Consider the following 21,097-nt stretch of genomic DNA (forward strand, 5'->3'; position numbering starts at 1 on the left):
TCAACATCCTTCTGTGTCACTGACTACTTAAAAGGTCTTACATGAGCAAATTATTCAGTTGAAACAAGAGCACTCAGCTCTTGCACAATCAAGACCTAAATAAGAGTAGTAAATTTTAATTTTTTTTTATGAAATAAAGATTGTATGGATGCTATATAAACTGCTTTCCTATATAAAAGAAATCAGTAAGTTATTTTTTTCCTTAGAGGTTCTATGGCCAAAACCCCCAAGTTCATGGGGTCATTGCCAGTTTGCACAAAAGCAAACAGAGGAGCAACTCCTCTTCCCATAGCAAACACTCCCAGGCCACTCTACAAACCTCAGCCCTTGTAAAAAGGAAAATAATTGTCACAATTTTCCAAATGCTCAAAAATCTGTTCAAATTTTGCAGCTTTCTGCCAAATAGTTTATTTCTAAAAAGCCCTGTCTGAGTGGAAGAATGCACATGCAGCATTTCACATGGGAGCCAGTAGGCACAGACACTGCAAAGCTCCTGAGAAAGTGCATGGAGATATTCTGCCTGCCTTCACCAAGCAGCACCAGTAGGCACTTCAATATTTCCCTTATTGAAAATTAATGCAGCCTCTGAATTTTAAACATAAATGAAACATATTAGTTTTAGATTATTTTGCGAGCCAATAGTCAGAATTTAATATGATGATGTGTATAGATTGCCTTGATTTTTTTCCTCTTATCCAGCGCTTGCAGCCTATGTGCATTTAAACTAAAAACATTTGATACACACTAAATATAAATTATTTGCTTGGAGATCTTTCAGGCATGAAGAAAAAGCCTCTTAAAATAAATTTAAAATATTATATGCTTGATGGTGTATAACCAAAGGTTTAATCTCACCACTAAAGGGGCAGTTGCTGTGATTCTGCAATAACCCTGCAGACAATAATCAAGACAGCTCCTGTTGTTCTCTCAGTAAAATCATGGTAAACACAGCATGGATATATCGTAATTTGATATCTGTAAGATCAACTGTTATATCTCACAGTAACTCATAATATAAGATTTCATTCACCATTAAATGTACATTTTCCTCAGATGCCACACAAAACTATTATTTACTAGGTATGTTTTCTATTAACCATAGATTGCCAACAGAGAAAAAAATGCCGAGAGATAATTTTTTTAATATAACAAACCATTTATTTGAAGTATTAAAAACTAAGCTTTAGCATGTACTTTACATGGCGGGGGGGGGAATATCAGTGGAACATTACTTTCCACATTGTTTCAGCACATAGAGGGGAACAAGTGGAATTTCCCTACTTGCTCCACAGTTAGAAAACAACAATAATTCTACCCTGGGAGCACCTTTTCACCGTTAAGGCAGATTAAGCATTCATCCAACAAGGTTACTTGGGCAAAAATGACAGATGAGGTAGGTTTTTAAGGCAGAAGTATAAACACTGAGGCTCACTGTATTTGTAATTTAATTGTATCAGTGAGAAATAAATACATTTTAAGGAGAGTACATTGCAACAATTCTGAGCTATCACTAACTATAATCCCCAAAACATGCCAGCAGGATTTGATTCCCATCACAATAAACAGCAATACTTTACTAAAACATAACTAGCTTACTCATCAGTATTTGAGACATGTAGACTTTTTTTACTTACCAGTGCTGGATTTTTTCTTGGCAGCCAGTGACCACCTGTCATTAAAACAGATAACTACTCATGAAAAAAACAAAGCTAAGCACACAGCTGCAATGTCAATGCATCAGAAACTAGAACAGGAGCTTTACAGATTTGGTGCTGCCTCTATCCACATTTTTATTTGTCAGGGCAAAGGCGTGTGAATAGTCCTTCTTAAGCAGCACACTCTATCACAGGCTAATGCAGAGTGATAACCACAGAAAAAAATCACAGCTTTTCACTTCTTATTTTGGTACAATACCTGCTCCATAACTATTAGGTGACACACGATCTGAGATAAGTAGCAGTTTGTGCAATCTGCCGATCTATTTTCAGTGTTACATGTTTGCAGAATAAGAAAACAACATAAATTAAACCAAGACATCAATGTAACTCCCATACTCCAGTCCTTAAAAAGCAAAAGAAATTAATCTCACGGCACCAAAAACATTTTTTTCCTCTATCACTACATCAACAAATGTCTCCACTGGCCATTTTAACTTGAAAAAGCCCAAATTAACTTTGTGCTGTGTAAATATATAGGTATTTGACACCATGATGGGCTGCTGGCTTCCCTTCTTTCAGGGTGTCAAAAAAGGCATTTTACTTACTTCCTTATACCACAGGCTTTCCCAAGAGATACAAAGGAATTTACAAAATAAAGCACATTGTTACAATTACATACTTTTATCTTTTTTAACTGCAATTTTTTTAGACTATATATAGCAAACAGGCAGGATGCTGAAACCTGTGACCTTCTCTGCCACAATTATATGGAGATTTTGTCTTTCAAATCATATTCTGATCTCTGAATAATAGTTACCAAAAATACAACACAAACAATTTCATTCAATTATATGAAATGCAATGAAGCCATGAGGCAGTTAAATATGTCTAGACAGCTTCTCAATATAAGTGTTTTCTAGATTTTTTTTTACAAATTTCTTTTTTCCTATAGCCAAAATAATGCTAACATTCGAAAGCAATTAATGAGAAAATTTGCAGAGAAAACAATAACATACATTCAAGTACCACTGAAATCACTGGAGCAGATAATTCTTTTTTTTTTCCCAAACAACAGAATGAAAGACATTTTTTTTTTCAGTTAGCATATGTGCAGCTTTTGCACAACAGATCTCAGACCCTGCACTTCCTACTCATGTAGGAATAAAAAAAATGGGACTACTTTGTGAGCTAATAATTCTTTAAACAGAGCAAAGTTCTTAAATGAAAAGGATCAGCTTTACATTTGTGGTTACGTTATTTCATAATCCATCAGGAAAGTCAGCCAGGTAGCTCATCCCACATAAGCCAAGTTTAAATTTATCATTTGCTTTAAACTCCTACAAATCAAATGCCTAGCAAAATATCTTCCTTAATGTGCAAGGCAACTATTTTTAAGCTTCAGAGTAAATACACAGACTTGTACAGGACATCAAGCCAGAAATCTAATTCATTCTATTAATATGAAGCCCATTTTAAGAGTCAAGTTTCTGCAGAAGACACAAATTGTCTGGTAACAAAGCTAAGGCACACTGGAGCCCCTCACTAACAAGTTGAGGAGTCCAAGCCTATTCTATCCACATCCTTCATCCTTTCACATTTGGCAGTGATTGTGAAGTACACAACATAATTTAGCATACAAAAAATGTTTATGAAATCCTTTAAGAAAGTTTCCATTTGATTGCCCCATTACAGATGAAGATGGAAAAGACAGGAAGCTTTCCATTCCCAATACATGACTTTCCATGCATGAAGTGAGCTGAAAGCACAAAAAAGAAAAGCCCTGAAAACCATAAGAGCAGCATGTTCATTAACCTCTACATGATAATCCTTTCGTAGCTGCATATTAACTAGTTACATATTCATAATCATTTACATTATTTAGAGGACCTTCTATGAAAATTTCCAGGCTATATCCATTAGCCACAATGTTAAAGGTTGCAGAAGATAGTCTACTTAATGTTTCCAGGAAGCTTTTTTAATTAGTAAATATGTAAATTGGGCACATATGCTTTTTATGTTTTTAAGAAACAGTCCATCAGCAAAACAGCATAGGGGCATATGCTGTTTCCATCACCCTTTATCCTCCTTAAAAAAAAGAAAAAAAAAAAAAGGAGAAAAATCAATAACACCAATCAATTTTAATTTAATTCTTCTTCTTTGATATAATCTCTCTTGAAGGGATACCAAAGGGTGGAACCAACAACAAACCTTTTCATTTCAGTGGCCAGCATAAAATGAGACCTTTTACAGAAGTGCTAAAATATACCACCTTAAAAATGTTGCAGGCTGCACTTCTGGAACTGAAGTCTATTAAAGAATAGAGAGAATAAATATTGAAAAACAGATGGAGATCAATTATGCATATGACCTTTATTAGGTCAGTCCCACTGTTTGGATAACAACTGGTCTTATCAAAGCAAAGAAACAAATAGATAAATATATAAACAAATCTTTGATTCTTTGCCTTTAATCAAACACAGGAAAATCATTAGTCTATCTTCCGCATATAATTTATAACCAGAGTTACAATTAAAGAATGAAAAACCCGTTTAGGGTAAATAAAATAAATGACCTGCTTGTTTATCCACTTGAGTTCAATTTACCTGGACAGCTAGTGCCACCAAGTATGCCTTACTTTTAAGGCATCATACTGAAGTAGTATCAACAAACTCTGAATTCTGCCCTTTTAGGCATAAAAATGTATGAGTTTGTGAATGCACATGGTTATCACTGGCTTATCTGCATACTAAAATATTTATTAAACTACTTTTGCAGCAGACTTAACATTACCTAATCATGGGTCTGGTTATTAAACAGGATCCACTGTCAGAAAACATATTCCAGTCTTAAAAGAAAGCAAATAGGCAAATATCTTGTTTCCCTCCTTTTCACCAACAGGCAGTTGTTAAAATGCAGTGCTTCTCAAGCCCCTGACCCACCAGAACCAGACCTGTGATCTCCACTGCAGCCCCTGGGGACAGGGGAGAGGCCACCCCAGCACAAATCCCTACTGTATTAAACCCAAACCCTTCCAGCAGGTTATGTGCTTGTTCTGCTCTCACTGCTACGTGCCTGAGCTATTTCTAGGGCTGCTTTTAGGGAATCCCTCGTTTGTAGGTGTCACAAGCAGAGCACGAGGATCAGCTTTAGAGCTGCGATCACGTCCCAGGTGTCCCCAGTTCCACCTCACCAGTGTGATCCCAGGGCAGACTGCAGGCTAATGACTCCAACTCACCCCCAGGCAGCTCCTATCATCCAGCCAAGAACTTCATTAGCTGACCTAAGACAGAGAATTCCTTCTCTCTGCAACACATTCTCCCTTCCCTATCTGTTTATATATTTATATGCTACCTTCTCCATCATCTTGCATTCAAAGAGTTTAAAATCTCCTCCATGAATTCAAGCAAGCTGCACTTTGAAAAAGCAGTGCACTGATTCTGCAGGCTGAGTTACAACCACTGACTCTGCTCAAGGCTGGGAAGGGAAGCCAGAGCTCCTAACTCAGCAGCCAGGCTCTACAGTCACTTCCAACGTTCCCCTGGCAATGAGCACAGGTGAAAAGGATGCTGTAGCACAAAGCAGATCCTTACCTGTATGTGCCATGGGTCTCCAAACTATCCCACATCATCCCAGCAGGCTTCCACCCTCCTGTACAAGGGCACTTCCTTCCTGCACCTTATTTTTCCTGATCTGTTACTTCTGCAGGTGCTCCCATTACTAAGAGCTGAATATAAATCTCTGTGGTGCTTCTGATTAACAAAGTGGTGGCACAAAGAGGTCTTTTCTCCTCTCCATTCCCACACCACATTGTTTTATTCAGGTACTTCTCCAAGGTGGGGGCCATGCAAGTGAATGTCTCTCCCTACTGAGCAGCTGGGCACTGCCTCCAAAGGTGGTGGGTTCAGCACACAGAGGGCAATTCTCTTCATCTCTTCTGAACAGCAGTAAGGCAAGCTGCCAAGTCAGAACCTTATTCATGTCTCAGCTTGTGAAAAATTGTAACAGAGCTGGTCCTGGTATCACCTGCAGGCAGTTTGGGGCACCAATGCTAAACCTGCTCTATGTGAGCCACATAGTTATGTTCAAGTCCAGAGAAGTAGAAACTTTTAAGTTTCCATGATGGAAGTTAAATTCAATGAAAATGATGAAAATAAAAATGCTGCATCAGATTAGGAAGAGGCCCTAAATGAATGAGAGGCCATTTCCACACTTGCAGGTATGAAGGTGGGAATGTGAAGCACAGCACAAAAGCCAAGTTTCCCTTTAAATAAGTTGCAAGTTAGGCCAAGCAAATGTCTGCTGGTTCTACATGCACACTTGAGCACTTTGCTTCAAAATTGTGGCTCACAATCTGGCTGGTCTTATGAAATTAGAAGCTAGGGACACAGATCTAATCCCAGCTCTGATTCTGCTTCTTCTATATGGCCTTGAGCAAATCACAACCTCTCAGTCTACATTTCTTCATCTGCAAAATGGGGATAATAGTATTAACCTACCCACCTCAGAGTGTTTAATGATGATTAATTAATGTGAGAAAAGCACTCTAAAGATGTAAGAGCACTATATAAGTGATAAAGCATTATTTACCACTTGAAAAGTAATCTGAATAAAATCAGATATGCAAGTAATTTGTTTACATGTAGCAATAATATAATTTGTGACTATTTAATCTTGAATTAGTCTCACTTTAAACATCCCTTTCAATCACATTTCCAGTTACTTAGGGAAAAATGACAGTATGGAATACTTTTTGTGGAAGCAAAGCAAGTAATGAGGTGGTAATTAAAGTAAGGGTCTAATAAAGTCTAAAACCAATGACTTGCCTTCAGGAGACTGTCCCTGCCATTTGGGACTATAAAAATATCTGTTTCAACCTAGGTCCTGTTGATCAGAACCTTCCACCAGTGAATGCTGACACGTGTTTTCCTGACATGCAGATCCATGTTTGCAAGGCTCATGATAAATCCAACATCATTTCCATTACTGAGTTCCTTCAGGTGACTACAACTCTGCACAGCTCTAAATGTTAAATATTCCACACTCAAGTATTTACTGTGGTTCATACATGCACATGAGCTGCCTCCATCTGGAAATGTTTGCAGTATCAAAACCCTCTCTGCCATGCAACTCATGCATGAGATTTCCCCCTTGTACCCCCAAACACTAAAATTTTACCCATGAAATTACCAGTTCACATACCACTTTACATTACAGAACACTAACGGGTGGTCAAATATTTAATCATCTCTTGGTAACAAGGATGTAACAAGCCACAGAAAAAAATAAACATTTTAAATGAATTTTCATTTTTTCCTCTAGGAAACTACACAGTACTTGCCTAGAACACAGCAATCACTGATGGAGAAAGACAGAATTAACATTTGTACAATTGTTTTTCCTAGAGCCCCATTTTCAATCAAAAAAATGAAATAAAACTATTAAAAATTCTTCAGTCTGTTGGCACACTGTACGATCTAATGCAAAAGGAAGAAAGCACTTCTGAATTCTCATATTCATTTATTAAATCATATTACTCAAAAATACTACATTCCAACAAATTATTAACATAAAACCCCCTTTGGGTGGAAACTTTTGCCTTTTGAAGAAATGGGTTTGGGAAGAATACTGCAGGAAAAGAGAGAAAGAAATCTGAATCATGGCAAACATTTTTTTCTAAAGTAAAAAATCTGACTTAGAAATATAGCCATGATTTTGACTTTTCTTTACAAGAAACCATGTGAGATCTACTATTTTTCTGTTAATTGTGTACACACCTGTGAGTCTTGCAGTTTTTCAGAATAAGCAGTACATAACTATTATTTATCAATAAATAAATACTAAGTTCTGACCAAAATTATTTTGGGGAGTTCAAAAATTCTACACAGCAGGATGTCTTCTGCTGAGTGAGTTCACTAACTCCAAACCGATTGAAGTGGGGCAAGCAAGGAACACAGAGTAAGATCTCATCCTTCACTGGCACCACTCCAGTGTCCATGTCCTGTAACCTCATCTTGAGACAGAGATAAGAACTCAAAACTTACTATTTCAGCTGAGGTCAGGTAAATATATCTGTGTGGCTACACCACAGCCAGGTTCACTCAGGGACCTAGAGAGCAGCAGACCAGCACAGGCACAGAACTCCTATGATCTAAGCCGCCCAACATCTCAAGCAGGTTTTGCAAGTTTTGATGGAGTTTATGGTACAAAAACTATGCTGCTAGCAAAACCTAAGCTTAACTGGCTTAAAACTGCCATGAGCTGTGACACCTGCCTCACAGACATAGCTGCAGGCTGTGGTTCAGCTTTCAGCCACAGTCCTGAGTAAACTCAGCATCATCCCTCCCTGGCTCCTGCTACTCAGCTCCACTGTCTCATCCTCCCAAATCTGACACGATCTGCTGACAGACATTTGTAACCACATTAGGGATCCACAGTGGATGAAAAATAGTCCAGGAAAGAGGGGGGGAAAAAAGGGGCAAAAAGGTCAATAAAGTTTGGTTTTAAGCTGGATCCCAGCCCAGTTCACTAAGCACTGCCACAAATGTGCCACCCTAAAACTGCTAAAGAATTGAAAGAAGTACACACAAAAAGATTAACAAGTTGTTCAAATTTAAGTCAGTTGGACAACTTACATGACCATTGCTGAAAACTTTGAGCAAGGGTCTGAGGCTGTTGTTCCTGTGCTGAGGCTGTTGTTCCTGTGTTAACAGACAAGAGGAACTACAAAAGCAGCACCTGCACAGTGCAGCAGTGTCCCAATGCAACCAAACAAACACAAAGCCTTAACATACCTGCTGATCTGAGGGCAAAAGAGGTAAGCTCTGAGCCAGCAGATCCACCTGCAACACTGCAGGCTCAGACTAAAACAAAATATTATTTCACAACCTCAAAGGATGAAAGAAGTACTTGAGACATGGAGCATCCAAACAGACCTGAGAAGACAGGTTACAAGCTGAACCTATGGAATGGAGATCTGCAAAGGTACTGAAGACCATTCCCAAATGGTACCCTGGTCACTGCATCTACTCACAGCCTCTGCAGACAGCTGTAAGAGCAGTACAATTCAGTAAGACTTCTATTTTTGTCATCTACACATATAATCTCATCTGCACATTTTAGTTACCAATGAGGTTGAACACAGGTTTGCCCTGTCCAGCATAAAGGCAATGATCTTTCAACTCTTTTGTCAAGTCTCCTCCAATTACCATTAAAAAACCTACTGAAGATCTGTTAATTTATTTCACAGCTCTTGGTTCTATATAAACTTGTGGGTATTTAACTCATACTAATAAGAACATGGACAAATATTGACTAAAAAAGTTAAAGTGATGATCAATTAACATTGAAGGAACAATACATATTCCATAAAAAGCTTCCAGATCATGATTGAATTAGCCCTTTTACTTGAATGCAGTACCTGAAAAAACATTACTGGAACCAGTGGACAGGGTGGAGTGTATGTCATCACAATTTCCAAAAAGGTAATTATCCAGGTAGCTCTTAAAAAGGAATAGGGCAAATAAAGCTTCACACATGTTCTTTTTAAAAGGAGCACATCAAACCAAGCTTTAGACACTCTGTTCCCCTTTCTCAAACAGTTACTGTGCAAAATGAAGTCCTGCTGCACTGGTGGCTCATACCCAGGCGTTCTCTGGATTCTGTGAACTTGGACATAGGTTGGAAAAAGTACAAACCATGGGAGACACTGCACTGGAAAGCACATCTGAGTCTCATCTGTGAGTCCACAGGCAAGCACTTCCTGATTTCCAGTGGCTCCCACAGCAGCATCAAGTGAATGAGACCCTACTCTGCTTCACTGCTCCTTTTCAGACTGCAGGAACAGCTCTAAAACTGCCAAGTTGCTGATTTCATAGCACAGATATTACTTGGAAAAGACAAACAGAAGCAGTCAGCCCCAAAGGTAAATCATGTAGAAGAGGAAACAATTTAAAAGAGTGTAAGCTTAGGATTCTGTGATTTGTTTCTCTATAACCCACCTACAAGTTTTTTAACTGTCAAAAAACTTTAAGTACCCGGGATATTGAAAATCATTTGGAAATTAAAGATTATACAACTCTACCATTTAAATTCATAAAAATTAAGAATATGTCATAATGCACAATGGCCAACGAGTTACAGTAAGAGCTGCACTCAATCTACTTGTGCTTTGCTGTCATGGTGAGTGACAGGAGAGTCACTTCCTTGTCCTAATTTTTCTAACAGGAAAATAAAAAAGTGTGTTTGTCAGTGCAATACAAAAAAAAGATCATATTGCCATCTAATACTGGAATCCTTTAGATTCTCCATGCCCGTGTCTGCACTCTGCAAATGTCTCTTGGGTCTAATTGGCTCTGTAATGTCTCCCATTACACGTATTGTCATTGCATTGCTCAGGAACTATAGAACCTATCATCCCACTGTAAATTCACTGTCTACACAAGTCTTTCCACATCACACACATCTGACTTGTCAACTTCCCATCAGTTAGTAATCCCAACCCACTTGACTGCAGGAATAAATGTATATCAAATATTATGTTTAAACGCAGGGCCTATAGCATGAGAAACCTCCTATTTAAATATTCATTTTCTAATTCCTCTACTAACTTGCAATAGATTTACTGCAGTATTTTCAGCTAACATATATTGCTTTTACAAGTAATCCATGACACATACATTATATTCTTCTTACAGAAATATTCAAAACTTTACGCAGGCACTGTGCTTCCAATGATGGTCTTTATCATGAAAATTACTAGATATTCTTCTATAATTTATCCCCAAGATACACATTCTAAGTCATGTTTTTATACAAAGTGCCCTTAGTAGGAGCACTGAAAATTGCTTTTAACAGTTTGGTCTTACTATCATCACAAATTAACAAGATGAAATCTGTCCAACAGGCAAGCACTCCTAAACAAAAATTAAAATTACTTTTCACCAGGGGTCCTAAACCTAGAAGTTGCAGCCTCCATCTGATTAAAAACAGAAAGTCATGGGCATCCTTTTCTTTCAGTATTTTTAAGCAGGAAGGAAGCCTCAGTTCACAAGTTCTCCAGGGCAGCTCTTTAGCATTTAAAAGCTCAAACCCATAGCTGAACCAGGGCTGTACAATGGCCTGGGTGTTAAAACAACCAACCACAAATCAAATATTATCTTTAATGCTGCAGATAGGTACTGCTGCATTCCATGATTTCACTAAAGGTTGCCCTCAGATTAATGGGAATAAATAGGTTTCCTTGTACTTAATCAAGCATCACTGGGACAGCACAACATCCCAGTAATTAAAAGAAATGTATTTGCCTGCCAGTATATAGAGATATTGTTCTGGCTAAGTAACTTCACTCTTTTCTATGATCCTCACACTACAATTACTAGTTTACTGAAGTACTGGGTAACTAATTCTCCTTCATCTTTGTGCTGAGACAAAACAGGAGCCTTCAGTGATTCTGTGGGAAAAATACGGATCTCTAAGAAGAGGCAGCTGAAATGAAAAGACCTCCTCCATCTTAAAATACAATATTTTTGTAACTGAAAATACCGTTGTAATCCAATTATATATATTCATTGCATAGAGGGAAAGTCTACTATATCTTCATCACGACACTCCATTGTAACCAAGATATGTAGTTCTTTAGTATAATTTCATCTTGAAGCTGAAGTGTTCCATTTTTTTCAGCCAATTTGCAGAAATTATGTAAAGTTTCCGTATGATAAAATATAACTTTGGTACATCAGCCTAACAGAGGCTTAATTAATGGTCTCCTGGGCCTCTTTTCCACTGGAGCAGATCTGTTTAAGAAGAGTCTTAAACTTGCTTACAGAGGGGTCTTACCATGAACTGGGAATAATTCTCTGTGCCTATGGCAGATGTGTGCTTACACATTAGGCCTGACACTAATGTAGAAGGCAAATTATTCTTCACCAGATTCCACCACCCTGAAAATTAACTGAAGGAGCCCAAGCAGGCGAGTTCCTATCCCCAGTTATTGGCATGATGGGCTCCAATCTGTGCAGGGCAGATGATTCCAGCAGACCCTCTCAATGTCCATCCACAGTAATGGTCAGTTGGCTACACAGGTCTTCTAGTAACGATCTAATGGGTATTCAAAAGTAGACTCATTTGTGCGCACAATATTCCAGACAAGGCACATTTCTATACCCCACAGGTGTTACTCACTTTTTCTCAACTAAACCAGCATGTGACAAAATACAGGCTAAAGATAAAATCTTCCATTATAACTGAGGAACTCTAATGTGCATCTTACCATCTGCTTAAAATTTTTTTAATCACACGAACAGAAAAAGTGAAAGGTCTGTAGACTGTATTTGTGTCAACAACACCCTGCACATGACCACAAGTTATTTCCAGTGACTCCTGCACCCACACAGAGTGGGGTGGAAGGCTGGAACCTGCAAGTCCCAAATCGCACTCCTTAGGTTTTCAGGACCCACTTGAGTTAGATCATGAGCGTAATCAATGCGAAAAAGTATCCTGAGTTTTGTGCTATGGTCTCAGGTGGAACCAGCCTCTGACCTCTTGGGAATAATTTCTGCAGAAAAATCTGGTTCTTTGAAACCCATTTCAAATATACCCAATGATTCCTAAGAAAAAGTCATGAACAACTAAGTTTTGACACACGGTCTCCTCAAGCTGGCCCAGGAGCACGCTGGCCCCCGGCATGACGCAGGTCACAGACACTGCTGGGAGGTTTTGGAGGCGTGACTGTCCCGAAGGCCGGAAAAATCACGGAGAGGCGTGTAGAGGATAAAAACACGCGTTCATGGGCGCGCTGCTAACCGCGGCAGCGGGGCACGGCGTGCGGGCAGGGCCTTCCCTCCTGCCGCCTCCCGACCTCGCTCCTCGCGGTGTCCCGGGGCGCTGTGTCCCAGGGGGCTGAATTCCGGGGGGCTGTGTCTCGGGGAGCTGAATTCCGGGGAGCTATGTCCCAGGGACTGTGTCCCCGGCCCGAGGGTCTCCGGGGGTCTCCGGGTGCCCCGGCCCGCCTCGCCCGCCGCCCGTGACGTCACGCGGCCACGTGCCCTCCCCGCCCCGGGCCCCCCAGCCCGACCCTGGCCCCCCGCGCCCCCCGGCCCGGCCCCGGTGCCCCCTTTACCTTCTCGTGCTCCCGGCGGAGCCGCCCCACCAGCGCGGGGCTCAGCGGCGAGGCGCCGCCGCCGGGGGCCTCCATGCGGGCCGGGCCGCGCCGGCGGTCTCCGGGGCAGCGGGGAAAGGGAGGGGAGGGAAAGCGGCCGGTCTGGGCCGATCTCCTCAGCAGGGAGAATGAGTCCTATAGAAATGTTTGTGCAGGGCGAAGCGCCGGCTCCAGAGCCGCATCCACGCGGGGGCCGCCGCCGCCTGGGCCCGGGGCGCCGCCGCTGCCGGGGGAAGAAGCATCTCAGTGTCGCATTCTGGGCCGCGCCGCCGCCGCCTGGGCCCGGCTCCCGCTGCGCCGGGGGAGAGCCGGCCGTGGGTGCCGGCGCTGGGTCCGGCCGCGCCGCCGCCCGCCCGCCTGCTGCACTCTGGGTACGCGCCCGCGGCCCGCGGGAGGCACCCGGCTGCGAGCCGCGAGAGGCGGGCGCTCCACACCCCCTGCCCGGCCCGGCCCGGCCCCCGCGCCGGGGTCCGGCACCCCCGGGGCTGCCTGGCAGCCCGGGCCGCCCCGGTGCTCCGGAGCGCAGGCCCCGGGCGCCAAGGCCTCGGCGTCAGAAAGCGGAGCGGCGGCTGCGAGGCGCTCAGATGGGCCTGCACTAATCCCGGATCCACGCAGAGACAGAGCCGTGTGTCCTTTGTAACTGCGAGGTGCTGTCACAGGCAGAGCCCTCGGGATGCCGGCTCTGGAGAGTGCGTGTGCCCTGGCAGGGCGGCTGGCCCTGAACAATCACAGAATCATAGAAAGGACCTTAAAGATAGAATAGAATCATCACGATGAGAAGAGACCTTCAAGATCATCAACTCCAACTATCTGCTTAGCACTACCCCTGTAACTCGTAAACCGCATTGCCCAGCACTTGTGCCCGACACCTCTTAAACACTCCTGGCATGGTCACTCCAGCACATCCCTGGGCAGCCCGTGCCTAACACCTGAATGTTCCAATGCCTGACACCCAGTGAAAAAAACTTTTTTAAGTCTCTAATCCAAATCCCACATCCCCTCTGCCATGAGTAAGGACACCTTCTGCTAGACCAGGTTGCTCCAAGCTCCATCCAACCTGGCCTTGAACACTTTTGGGTAATCCACAACCTCTACGGGCAGCCTGTGCCAGGGCCTCACCACACTCACGTGAAAGAATTTCTCCCCAGTATCTAACCTGAATTTCCCCTCTTTCAATTTTTACCCATTACAACTTGTTCTTTTTCTACAGTGGGCTGCCATGACTTGGCAGATTGCAAAATACTCATTTAAAATCAGAGTAGCGCTCGGACTTGCCTACATGGAAAACTCCCTGCATGGGAAGCGAGTGGTGTACAGCCACCCTTGGAATACCACAGGTAATTTATGTGCAGTGAACTCGCTAGCCAGCTCTGTGAATGCCACTACACACCTCTGGCATAACACACTGCTGGAAGAGAGCCATGCTTTAACAGCGTGCTGGATGGCAGCGCTGCTGAAGGCCTGAGCAGCTTCTCGTGGTGCTTGATGCCACCCTAGCAGCTATATGTCAACTCCAAACACCACAGAGGCCTGTTTATAGATCTTGTGTTTAGTGCTGAACCTTTCCCTTGAGTGAATGAGGTTTTATGTTTGCTGGAAGAGTTGAGGGGCTCATACTGTCTCCCCCACAGGTTTACTGAGTATGTCATAAGATGGAGGTACAAAGGGGCATCATGCCCACATTTAGATTAAGGATTTCCTTCTCCTGCCAAAGAATCAACGCTTCCTTTCCATGAGCAGAACTAACCCCATACACACCACAAAACAACTATTTGTGTTATACACACGACACAGTATTTGCTGTGCACTTTTGTAAATCCGTGTTCCCATCCCCCTTGAAGAGCTTGTTAAAGCTCTACAGATGAGGAATTTAGAAACAATTTTCTAAGCATGGTTACTCAAGCTGGAAGTTAGCTTTTAGCCAGACTTTAATACAGCTTGCAATATTGCAAATAAAAATTTGCAACTGCAGCTGGGTAGTTTGGTTTTTGAAATAACTACATCCATAATCTTCAAGAATAATTGAAAGTTAGCTAAAATCTCTGGCACGTGTTTGTCACTGAGGGAGGGATTCTGGATCCTTTAAATGGACAAGAGAGATCCATATATTTTTATCAGAAAACAGCTCACCAGCAATAAGATATCTCAAGTTTAAACAGGTTATACAAATCTTGCAGTCCTTCTAAATGCCCATTGTAGGTAATTCCCTTTAAACCTGCTCAGAACCTCTTCAGAGCTCCACTTCAGGGCTCACAGAGAAGATAGTATAAATACAGGTAATTTTTAATGTTCTGGTTGATTTCATTTCATCTCAACTAGATCGGAAGATAAAACAGATGTACAATATAAAGATACAATATCTTGAGATTTTAATTTTTTGTCTTACATAAAAAACCCCTTAAGTAACAAGAGGAGCCAGGAAGTAGAAATTCTATATCACAAGACACTATTTTCTAAATAGAATATAAAGACATGCAATCATTTCTTTTGGTTCCTCTTCCAAAAACTTCACCATTTCCTGTGCCTTGAGTAGACCATTTAGTCACTGAATGTGTTGGGTTGAAGGCCTCTGACAGTTCCAAAGTGAGAGGCTACATCATTATCAGAGTAATGACTGCTTGCCTTTGGTTGCACTGATGATAGTATGGAATAGTTTATGGCATCCTTTTGTACATTTTGTTTTTCAGCTGCCAATGAAGAAATGTTCTAATAGTGACAAACAGATGGGATACAGCATTTGCCAAAGATGAGCATGAAGCCTCACATTCTTTTGCACTTATAACCTGTACAAAACCACTGCCACCATTGAAACTATAGATTAAAAAATAAATCAAATTGAAATTTGGCCTTCTAAGCTGCAGATTTTTGTTTACTTGTTTACAACATTAAATCTTTAGATGCCCTACCAGATGATTTTCATAAAACCTTGGAGAAAACTCTGGAGGACTCTAATTAAGTGAGGGAAAGGCAAATAAGCAAAGCTTACATGTTCTCTTCCAAGTGTCTGGCTTAGCGCTCAGCAGACATGCCCGTACTGGAGCTGAAGACAGAGCTGCTGGCAGAGCTTCTTCCAATCCCCAAGCTGGTCAGATTGGATGAACTTTTAAAATGAGAAATCAGTGTCATGTTTTCAATTCTGATATGAACAGGTCAGCTGTACCTGTGAGAGCAGCGGATTAGAAGCAAAGTCTTGGAGAGGTCAAGTTAAGTTTGCAGCTGAAAACCTCACACCAGGGCTCCAGTGTAAAGACATTCTTCTTTGGCAAAGAAGTCTGTGCCTTCTCCCATATTCATTCAAAGTCATTCACCACCTCTCTGCACAGACAGCAGTCACAAGGGAAGAGGAAAACAAGGAGAGGGGAAAACAAAAAGGAGGCACTGGAGAAAATGCCCCAGCCAGTCTTTCTGCAGAGAGAAACAAAGCTGAATCCATGACCCCTCTGTTTTACAAAACCAGAGCTTAGATCTTAAAAGCAGGGATTGCAACAAAAAGTTGTGGATGAAGAGAAGAGGGTTAAGAATCATGGAGCTCACACGTGTGCAAATACATGCAGAGCTATGCTAAGAAAACCAGTTGTGTGGAGATTGACTGGAAACTGGGTACAGGGGAAAAGCTACAAGGAGCTCATCATTATCAAGTGGGAGAAAAAGTTATCCTTAGACAGAGCTCCCACAAGTGGAATGCGTCTTTGGAAAACAAGATATGACCCATTTGGTCAGAGATGTGACCACCTCTGTAGTCAGCACACGGAGACAGTGTGAGAACAGGAATAGTGAATGAACTCCCCAGGCCATGAGCAGGCTCCCTGATCTGCTGAAGGGAAATTTCATACTTAGTCTTATGTCATGAAAAGCACATGCTAGAACTGTTGGGAAAAAACCCCAGACTAGTATCCTTTTGTTAAAGCTAAATCATAATCAAAATGCCATAAGACCAAGTCCATCTTAGGATTGTATATATAATTCTGGCTGCAACACCCACCCTGCATGCTTATTATGAACTTTTAGTGATTCTTAAATTCCTGTGAAAGATTAAAAGCCTTTCCTTGTTGCTGTGATTTGCCAGGAGGGTAAGTGCCCTAGCAAATATTTAAGAATAACTGTCTCCACTCTGCCAGCAATAATTGAATATTTTTTTCTATCCAAAAGTTTTATTCTGAACAAAATCACAATTATCTTTTCTAATGAATGTTCTTTATGTTGCAGATAAGTCCTTTTGGGCCTTCCTGTTGAAAAAAAAATATGGCCATGAGTACCTCTCTTTTGGTAAATCAGGAAGGCAACCCAGTTCCACTTGAGCTACATAAAGGAGTGTAGCTCTGCAATGCTTGCAGAGCCATTGTCAAAGCCTGCACCACCCTTAGTTTAATCAGCCTGAAACAGCCAGTGGTTTTTGTTCAGATAATGACAATGGAGTCAAACTACAAGACACCTTTCATTGTCCAGACATGGAACAAGAAAGGCTTTTATTTGGTTGTTGTTCTGAAACATCATGGTGCTGACATTAGCATGTTCCTCCCTCCTGTCTTTTCTCATTAGAGAAAGGTGAGAGGCTTCAGGGATGACACCAACATGCTACTCTCTTTTTGGTTACATACTTAAATACCTTAACTCATGCTTGAAATGTAAGTTATGGGGCACTAGGTGACGGCTAAATATTTATGTACTCTCTGTCACCAACTTAGCCTCACTCTTGCTATCCATCCACACAACTATCCCACGTTTAACATTCTGATACCTGAGAAGCATCACCTCAGGTTCAGTTTTTGGACAGGGTTAAGTATTAAGTTAATGTTAATTTGTTTCTGAAGGGGCCTGATTTTCTGGTTGAAGCTACTGGACAATAAAGTCCATCAATACAGTGTGTTTTGTTTCCACATTAGTAATGATGAAGAGGAGTCTGGATCTGTGTATTGGATTCAGTCAGGATACAGAAAATTGTCAGAAATAGCCCATACCTATGCAAGAACATACATTACCATACACATCTAGGGCCTGCTAGTTAAAAAAAAAAAAAGCTGGAACAAACTGTAAGCTGTCTGGTGAGACCATCTGTAGAAATTTCATTTTTCCTGATAAAAAAGGCATCTATGTAAAATATACATAACGCAGGATAAGCAACTATTAGTGTGCATTATGCTTTAACCTTATTACATGTTTGCTAATAATAACAACAGAGCTTGTTTTCATGTTACTGTCACACAGCAAAGTTCTGGGCCCCTCGCAGCAACACAGCTGACTGTAGTCTAGCTGCTATTCTGTGACTACTGTCATGGTTGGTTTGGTACATGAAACTTGGATGCTTTATTTGTATGCTTTGTAGTTGCTTCTGCCATCTTTGATTAGTATCACCTGGAAATCCCTGCTTTTCTGCATGTAGTCACACCCAAGAGGAAAGCCTGACTCGGAAAAGATTAGTGTCACTTTGCTTTTTCCCCTCATCTTTTCCCTGTAAAGGAGGAGAGCTTTCTGATCATGGCAGTGTATCAGTAAAGATAGCCTAGATACCAAATACCTTAAGGGCCTCAATCTCCTCTCATATGTCCCAGAATTAAAGCTGAAATAACTCTGTTGACTTCACTGGTGATTTATACCTGTACTAGTGAAAGGAGAATCATGTTCTGAGCTTTGTATGAGGGGTACTGTGAAATTTATTCTTTTAGCTTGTTAAACAGACAGTACCAAAGGCAAATTTCCATTAACAGGAAGATTGTGACATTAAAGATGCCTGTTTTTCTCACAAACTATTTCCTCTCTTGTGTTAAGGTGCTGATGAGGGTGGCAGTGTGAGAGCAGCCCTTGTGCAGACTCAAGGGGCAGATTTAGAGGTCTCCCACACCACAAATGCACAACTTCTTGTCTGATGTTTGGGTCACTAACTCTCTTCAATATAGCAACTGTCAAACAAAGCTGGTAGCACAAAGTGTGAGTGAAAGCAAAGCCTGCACTTCACTTTTGCAAGCTAAAACCTTGGCCCACTACAGTGTGTTTAATACAGGTCTTGCATCAGGTCCAGCATGAGCCAGCTGGGCCAGAGCCAGACAATTCTCAACCAGAAGTGGCCTTGTTAAATACTCTTTAGTGGGTATGTTTTTCTGCCCATTATTGATCAAGAGCAGGTTATACACCATTATTTTTTGCTGTAGCACAGTTTGATGCTGTTAATGTCTCAAAAAACTCTTCCTCAGGTTTCCAGTTTATATGAGGGGTACCTGCTAAGTGGACATTCCCACTGCCTTCTTTCCAAGTGATCAAGGGACATTTCTCCAAATAACTGGGTTCTTGTCTCTACAATGCAGCAAGGCAGCACAGAAGCCCTAAACTGTTTCTCAGATTTTTTACCTCAGTTTCTGTGACTGAAGTAAAGCTTGTAACTACAAAGGTTGGGTTTATCATTATTTTCAATTAATAACTTTGTCTATCCTTTTAATTGTAATTTCTTATTCACTTCAGGGAACTATTTACATATATTTACATATATTTATTTATACACTTTAACAAATGTACTCATATTAAAACAGGGCATTTCTCTGACAAGCTCAAACCTGTTTCCCTATCATTCAACTTCCCTTTCATTTCACCTTTTGTTTTCTTTCTTAGCATTTTTTCTACTTTAAAACACTGCATTTTGTTGGTAAAGGCACCTTTGGTTTCCAGATATCCTTCCAATTTTCTTTGATTCTTCTCAGTAAAATCGCAAATGATATTGAGCAATTCATTGATTTTTAACAAAATAACTGGAATGGGAATATGACAAACCTAAGGAAGCCAGAAACCACAGTACTACTTCTGCTGTTACAAACCAAAAACATATTACAATTCATTCCTACAATTCATTCCTGCAAGTCCTTTCTTAAGCATGTAATCCCAATTATGGACACAGTCCCCATGGCTTCAGGGAAAGTAACTTCATGATCCAGGACTCTCCTCAAGAGAGAAAAATTCATCAGCTTGCCTAAGAAGGAGTTTCTCTGGAAGCTGTAGACTGAGGAGAGTCAGAGCACGACTGGAACTCTTTTTTGCATAACCAGATCAAATCTGGCCTTGGTAATAGTGAGAAATTATTACCATCTGAATTCTAATCCATGGCATATGCAATTGGGGCTGGGTGGTCTCATTATAACTTCTAGGAGAGCAAGCCTCATCTCATAAACCACCACTGCAGGTGGCACTTCAAATGGAGGTCTGCAGGCTCAGCAGTGTAACTCCACTTCTTGTTGAACTCACAGAGCATTTTTAGCAAAGGAAATGCAACAAAGTCAGTTGTCTTCATATTTTCTGACCCCTGAAGATTCCCACGAGATGTTGATCATCATTATTTAGAGAAATAAAGAAGAATAAAAGACTTGAAGTACATATTTTCTGTGGAGTGATGTGAACTACAAATATTTAAGCAAACATCAGTAAGATGACCCCAACACATAAGGCAAGCAACAATGAGCCCCAAAGAGGGGAATGCTTCCAAAAGATGCAGTCTGTGTTTTCAGGACACATGTACAAATAATACCAATTTTATAAAACACAACTAATTAGGATTTGTTAGACTCCTATGCTAAAGACAAGTGGGTTTTTCCATATCAAATGCAATTGACCTCATTGAGAGGAGAGACATTCAAAGTGTTTTAATAACCTGAGCTGGGCTCCATATCAATTTACATGAAGAGCCTTAACTGGTGTCTGTTTACTGGCATTTATTGGGTTCCATTACAAGGAAGGTCCTGCCTGCCCATCTCACCTCATTTCTGTTTTCATCTCCATGCAAACCTGGCCCATTCTGCCACAGCAACAGCTAGCAGGCATCCTTGAGTGGCATCCCTGTGGTTTAAAATTTGCATGGAAAATTATAGCTGGCCCAAAAGCAAGTCCAAAACATCATCACCCATGGTGGCAGGACTGGAAGGGCAGCACTTCTGTACACCCCCTCAACAAGAGGGTGGAAGCTCAGCAAAGAGAAGATGCATCAATATTTGCCATTCTTGGGAACAAAGATGTTAGGGCTACTTGTCCATGAAGAGTCCTGCACTTTGGGCCAGACATGTTTGCTCTTGGCTAAAACCCAAGTTTTTGACATGAGACAGCCTTGATGGAGAAGTTGCTGCTAAGGCACAAAAGTGATGCTGGTAGATCCAAGACATTAGTGTAGCTCAGTTAAGAGCAGATGCTACTTTTATATTTGATTTCAATGTATTTTGAATTTATTTGTTTTCAAAAGCATCTAGAATTTAGGAGACATGTATATATATATATATATATATAATAAATCAAAATAAGTGAGGAAGTGACA

At 41.2% G+C, this 21,097-nt stretch overlaps 1 protein-coding gene across 1 annotated transcript in view; it reads right to left on the reverse strand.

Annotated features, from left to right (window-relative positions):
* URI1 (URI1 prefoldin like chaperone) overlaps positions 1-13,028 on the reverse strand; it is a 40,831-nt gene extending 27,803 nt beyond the window's left edge. Inside the window, exons 1-2 of the mRNA XM_030227803.2 lie at positions 12,775-13,028; positions 1,635-1,669 (exon numbers count right to left, since the gene is read on the reverse strand). Of these exons, the coding sequence (XP_030083663.1) occupies positions 1,635-1,669; positions 12,775-12,849 (110 nt within the window). The 5' untranslated portion in view covers positions 12,850-13,028. The remainder of the gene's footprint in view (positions 1-1,634; positions 1,670-12,774) is intronic.
* Positions 13,029-21,097: the final 8,069 nt, after the last annotated feature.

Source organism: Serinus canaria, chromosome 11 (assembly GCF_022539315.1).
Source record: "Serinus canaria isolate serCan28SL12 chromosome 11, serCan2020, whole genome shotgun sequence".
Taxonomy (NCBI): domain Eukaryota; kingdom Metazoa; phylum Chordata; class Aves; order Passeriformes; family Fringillidae; genus Serinus; species Serinus canaria.